A 6,097-nucleotide genomic window follows, 5' to 3' on the forward strand; every position below is an offset into this window, starting at 1 on the left:
ACAAACCCTACTCCCGATCACAACTCCCACCCCGTATTAATAAGAATTAACTTTGTAAGTAGAATAACTATTTAGAATTAGTCTCAGTAAGATGTTAACATAATGAGCATAGTCTCAGTAAAACGTTTATATGATGAGCATAGTCTCAGTAAAACCCTCAAAGACTGACATGGTCTCATAAAAACCTAAGACGAGCATAGTCTTAGATGAATAATCTTAAATCGACCAAGTAAGAATAAAGTTATGTAAAACCAATTGAATTATTTAATTCCTACAACTGAGACTCCACAACGACAACACCAGACAATATTCCACTGTGTCCAGAATTCATCCCTGGGACACGACAGTTAGTATTCTTATTATAGTTTACATCTGATATTAGAATATATAAATTGTACCCTGGGACACGACAGTTGTTGTCTTCTCTTTCATTCTTTTCAATTCTTCTCTTCCAATTTTTTTGTTGTTGTTGTTGTTTGTTTCTGTTGTTTTTGGTGAACATGCGTGACGCGTCGCAGGCCTCCTCTGCCTTTTTCCTGATATCGAATACTATGAGGGGCCCCGGTCATGCGCCGTTCTTGTTTACAACCGCTCGTAGTCCGTAGGCGAGGAGCGTCCACGTAACCGATCATCGTCGTTTCCACTCCAACCCGTGCGGACTGTGCGAGACGGAGCGCTTGCGGGGAGCGCGAGACCAGACGCATTCGCGTTCGCAGACGTCTACAAACACATGACCGACCTCGGCAAGATGGATGAAATCGGGGAAAAAGCGTAGAGTGAGTGAGAGAAGTAGGAGGAGGAGGGACACACATCCATACTGCTAGTGCGCCAGTGTGTACGTAAGGACACAGTGCCGGACCTCGTGCGAGTCGCGACCACGATTACAATTCGACATTTAGCGCACACACACATTTCTCTACGTAGTAATATTAAACGTAGAAGTGTACAATCGCGTGGACGCCCTATCAAAATATATATGTAAGATAAATACAACGTGTAGAAAAGACGAGGCCCTTTCGAAAGTTTGTTTTGATCCGTGAGAGTGTGCGGAAGAAGAAGAAGAAGAATAACAACACATCGACGGCATCAGAAGAAGAACACGGTGTGCGTGCGCGCGTGTATGTATATTTGTGTGCGTGAAGAATTCAGTTCGCAGTTGTAGATGGTGTGTACGAACTTGGTGTCTGCTTTCTGGAGGATTCTTTCCGTTCTCGCGCCATCATCGCAATTTGTGTCTTATTGTTGTCGTCGTGCTGTGAAAGAGCGCGTGAGATACCAATAGCAAGAGAGACGTAGCTCTGCTGTGCGCAACAACAAATAACAACAACACCCCAACTGCAACATCATCATCAGTTATTGCTACTAGTAGTTTTTTCGTAAAACCATATCCAGACTTGACACAGGAAATGCTTCGCTACCTTTCGTTGACCTGGAATGTTGACGTGTTCGTGTATTGCGCATGAAAAATTCGTGGTGCCCTTGGACAATTTCCAGTTCGCATGGTCTCTATTTCTCCGTCGCACTCGCCGTTCGCTCTCTTCGTGTGTGCGTGCGCGTTTCTCTCTGTGTGTTTGTGTGTGAGACGTTCGATATATAGTATATAGTACACACGCTAACTAACACAAGCGCGCACAGAGAGTTGTCGGTCTGCGTGTGTTGAGGAGGAGGAAGACGCGCGCCGCCGTCTTGTTTTGATTCCGGTGCGCCCCTTTCATCATCATCATCGCTCTGCCATCGTCGCTGCTGCTGCCACTGTTCATCATCATCATTAATATATAGAGATATATAATATTATTGTTGTTGTTTGACAATTGTTAGTGTGTGTGCGCGCGCGTGTGTTGATGCGACACGGCGATGATGTCGGTGAAGAGTTCGAGTTCGTTGGGCGAGCCCAGCACGGGCCCCATCGTTCGATCCGGATACCTGAAGAAACTCAAGACGTCGAAGAGGAAATTCTTCGTGCTGCGCGCCGAAACCTGCGACTGTTCCGCTCGCCTCGAGTACTACGACACCGAGAAGAAGTTCAGAAGCGGTCAGATCGCGAAACGCAGCATTCCGCTGAGGACGTGCTTCAACATCAACAAACGGAGCGACACCAAGTACAAGCACGTCATCGCTCTGTACACCAAGGATGACCGATTCTGCGTCGTGCTGGAATCCGAGGAGGATCAGGAGTCTTGGCTCAAGGCACTCATCTCTCTCCAGCAAGGAGAGGAGTTGCCCGATGGAGAGAAGCCTCGTCCCACCTTTGGTAAGACAACAACAAACAACAAAAACACATTTTCCACTTAGAATTCCCTTTAAAAGCAATACTAGAACTGCGCATCTCGCAATCATAGCCGCCGCATGTCCGGCAAGGTCGCATACAGAAATATACACAACAGAACGTCGCGACGCCCCAATCTCACCTTCTCACACCCATTCAATCGCATTCTCCATCTCTTCTTCGACCATCATCATTCATCCATTTTTAAATTCCTTTTGCAACAACAACAACAACAAAAAAAACATCACCGACATTCCAGCATTTTGAATCACTCTCTCTCTCTTGCTATGCATTTACAGTTACAAGAGTTCCCCTCAAGCCAACCAACCAAACACACACATAAATACCTCCACCATTCTCTTTCTTTCTCTTTCAATCGTTCTTTCTCTCCGTCTCTCGCGGAATTTTGAAACGTACAATTCTCCCATACGAACGAAGTCAATAATTACCATTCACAAATCCCAACGACCTTAACGACCAAAAAATCAGAGAGATACTGCGACGAAGAGGTGGCGAGGAAGAGGACGAGGAGAATGAGAAAAACAACTTGAAAGCAGACCGTGGGACCACCGAAATATCGGAAAGATAAACAACAACAACGACGACGACGTATTAAGAGAGAGAAAAAAAAACATCCCTATGAATGTGTACAAGTTATGTGAGCGCGCCAAAAGGCTACCTGGCCTTAAGGTTTTCCTGGAAAAGAGGTCGACGACGTTTCAAGCGCCTTCTTTGATATTTCCAGCAGCGCAGATAAAGAGAGAGAAGGAGAAAATAATAGTTGCGAGATAAATAGAGAGAGGTTGCAATGGTTTTTATGTAATGGTTACGCGCCGAAAATAAGGCCCTTCCGTTGCTTCTTCCATCTATCTCTGTATGCATTTACAATTCGTGAAGGAAATTACCCAAATTATCTCCGTTTAACACCTTCTACTACTAATTAAAAAAAGAGACAAGTTCAAAAAAAATAGCAGCGTTATCTTCCAATTAGAACCAAACATTAGACAAAATATTGAATTACTTTCCAAGTCGTATCAAACGCACACTCAAAACGAAGTCAAAGTATTATAACTTTGACGATGTGAATCGAGTGACCCAAAAAACAAATTGAATAAATAAAATGTTCACCTTTAAAACAAATTTTGATTTATTTACGTACGTCCAACGTACGAATGTTCAACAAACAAACAAAGAAACAAAAAAACAAACATTATGCAAAATTATTATTATTATTCAACTCTATTATCCAGTATTTAAATTACATTTAGATTTTTGTTTTTTTTTTTAAAAACTTATTCCCAATTATTTCAAATTACCAACGCAATTCTTATGGTCTTAACTTAATGAGTTTCGAAACGAATTTCAAGTTAATTACGTATTTCTATGACAACAAAACACAGATATCTATTATATTTGTGTCATTTCTAATTGGATTTAAAGCAAATTAATATGTTGTATATTGTGTAGACTTAGGCGAGTTCGTTACTCTTGTGAAATCATTATTCTTTAATTTACTCTGTTTATGCTTTGAAGACTACAAAAACAAAATGCATTTTACGTTTCTTCCACCCAACAGGTAAATAAAAAAATCACTTGTTTGATGGAAAATCTACATGTTTCATAGTTTACATAAGTTTTTCCAGAAAATTCTTAACGACCTCGTTGTTGTTTTTATTTTCATCTTTCTTTCTGTTTACGAATTCGGGCGCGCTTTCTCCGAACGTCGCCGCATTCCTCTTCGACAAAACCAAAAACAGTGTATTATGAGTAAGTGTGTATGCATATGCATTCATTCTCGTTCCCGGTATTGTTTGCGCTATTTGTTCATTCCGTGAACTGCGTATCGGCGTAAACAACAACAACAACGCATCCATCATCATCATCAACATCAAGGGAAATCATCGTTCGCGAAAAACAGATAGAATTTAACAACAAAAAATTTAACAAATTGGGAAATTGTTTTCCCCCAAAACCGATTCGGGTGTACAAACAGAATTGTCAGGAAACGGGGTTTGAACATAGTACAAACATATTTACACCTGTGTTCCGAGAATCGAGGAGGAGATAAGGCCAAAAAATCGACAACAAAATTCCTATCAATAAACTATTTATAATGTGCACAAACAGTCGGGGCGTGCTCATACGCGTACACGCGAACGCATCGAGCGGTAGCGAGAACGTGATAAGATACTCGACAAACATTTGTGCTAGCTCGAACAGGCTGTGGCGCCACAACCGAAAAAAAAACAAAATAAATAAATAGAGCGCGCGGGAAATTCGAATTCGTGTAAATATTTGAACTGTTACGGTGGCAACGTATTTAGATAATGACGCCAATTAGTTGTAACGGTCGCCACAACAACGGGCATTGTTTCACGAACGAAAACAACGTTAACGTTTTTTTTTTTTTTTTAAATTAATCATCGTGAATTGATGAGAGCGACAGAAGAAGGAGAAATCCGATACGAAGAGGCGCCTCCTTTTTGGTGTGCATTCGCCGCTCCGTCCCTTCTTCGTTTTTCTCGGAAACTCCTGATAGTGGAGGCGCCCTCGCCTCGTTCTTCCCCCATTCGAAATGCACACACATAAATAACTTTATTACCAGATAAATTTTAATTTGAACCACCGACATAAATGAATTACAGACGGACACACGCACAACAAATGCAACGGCGCTTCTTGGAACGTGCGCTTTTCAGAGCCTTCTCGATTCCTCTTTTTCAGATTCCTATCTTAAACCTATCAATCGAAATAACACTAATTAAAGAGTACCAAAATTTTCCCCCCCAAAAAAACAAACAAAAAAGCAACAAAATGTATCCAAGAAAAAAGCAAATTTCGGTGAAATCGATTCGCAAATAAGGTAATTTATAGGCAAAAATCAGTTAACCTTTACCTTTGTTTTTATATTATATATTCGCTTGACTTGTTTATTATTTTGCTGCGAGCGGCATACGTTTTAGAAAGGATTTTACATAAGCGTACAAAACATTTCTTGTTTTTTTTCTTCCATCTTACTCTCTTCACTCATTCTTTCTTTCCTTCACATTACCACAAACATCGTCCGGGCTTTCTATTCCGAAATATATACATTTTTTTAAATAGTTTTTTCAGCATCAAAATTATCATTTTCTACCCCCCTAGACAAAATAATATAATTGAACATAAAATTGTAATTGGACGTGCGTGTTTCGTAATTGCAAACGAAAACAATTAATGCGTCTGTCGGGATTAATTTCCGGTGTACGGACGCATTAATTAAAAAAAATAACTAATTTTTGCCCCCATTTCAATTTAATTGGACAGCAACGACGACTGCAGTCCTCTCTTTCAGTACAAAAAGAAACAGTCTCGGGGTTGGTTTTGGATTACCGTTTGATTTATGCTGGCGAAATTGAGAATGTGTATATATATTTCTCTCAGCTGCATCAGGGCAGATGACAAAACTGATTTATACGTCAGCTGCTGGAAAAAACCACCCTAGAAGAACAAATAAATAACACGAAAAATCCCCTATTCCAAGAAACTTTCAAAACCGGTCATCAATTACGAACAAATAAACAACATCAAAAATCCCCTTATCCTAGAAACTTTGAACTAACCGAAAATTAGAAAAAAAATCAATAAATAATACTGAAATTACTAGAAATTTGAACTAGTCTTAGTAACTAAATTCGGAAGATCGAAGGTTGCGGATTCCAAGTGATGGGCTTCTTAGTTTTTTTTTTGTTTTAATTTAAAATCGAGTACGTGTGTGTTTTTTGTTTTTTCGACACGTGTTGTTTGGGGAATTTCCGCGCCGGCCATTTGGAAGTCAAATTTTTTTTTTTT

The 6,097-nt window shown here is 40.2% G+C and overlaps 1 protein-coding gene across 1 annotated transcript; it reads left to right on the plus strand.

Annotated features, from left to right (window-relative positions):
* Nucleotides 1-685: 685 nt before the first annotated feature.
* Nucleotides 686-3,359, plus strand: LOC108563039 (insulin receptor substrate 1-like). The gene is made up of 2 exons (XM_017921583.1): nucleotides 686-2,251; nucleotides 2,566-3,359. Exons 1-2 carry the CDS (start codon nucleotides 1,855-1,857, stop codon nucleotides 2,607-2,609), a joined length of 441 nt encoding a protein of 146 aa, XP_017777072.1. The 5' UTR covers nucleotides 686-1,854; the 3' UTR covers nucleotides 2,610-3,359.
* Nucleotides 3,360-6,097: the final 2,738 nt, after the last annotated feature.

Source organism: Nicrophorus vespilloides, unplaced genomic scaffold (assembly GCF_001412225.1).
Source record: "Nicrophorus vespilloides isolate i.1.1-1 unplaced genomic scaffold, Nicve_v1.0, whole genome shotgun sequence".
Lineage (NCBI taxonomy): Eukaryota > Metazoa > Arthropoda > Insecta > Coleoptera > Silphidae > Nicrophorus > Nicrophorus vespilloides.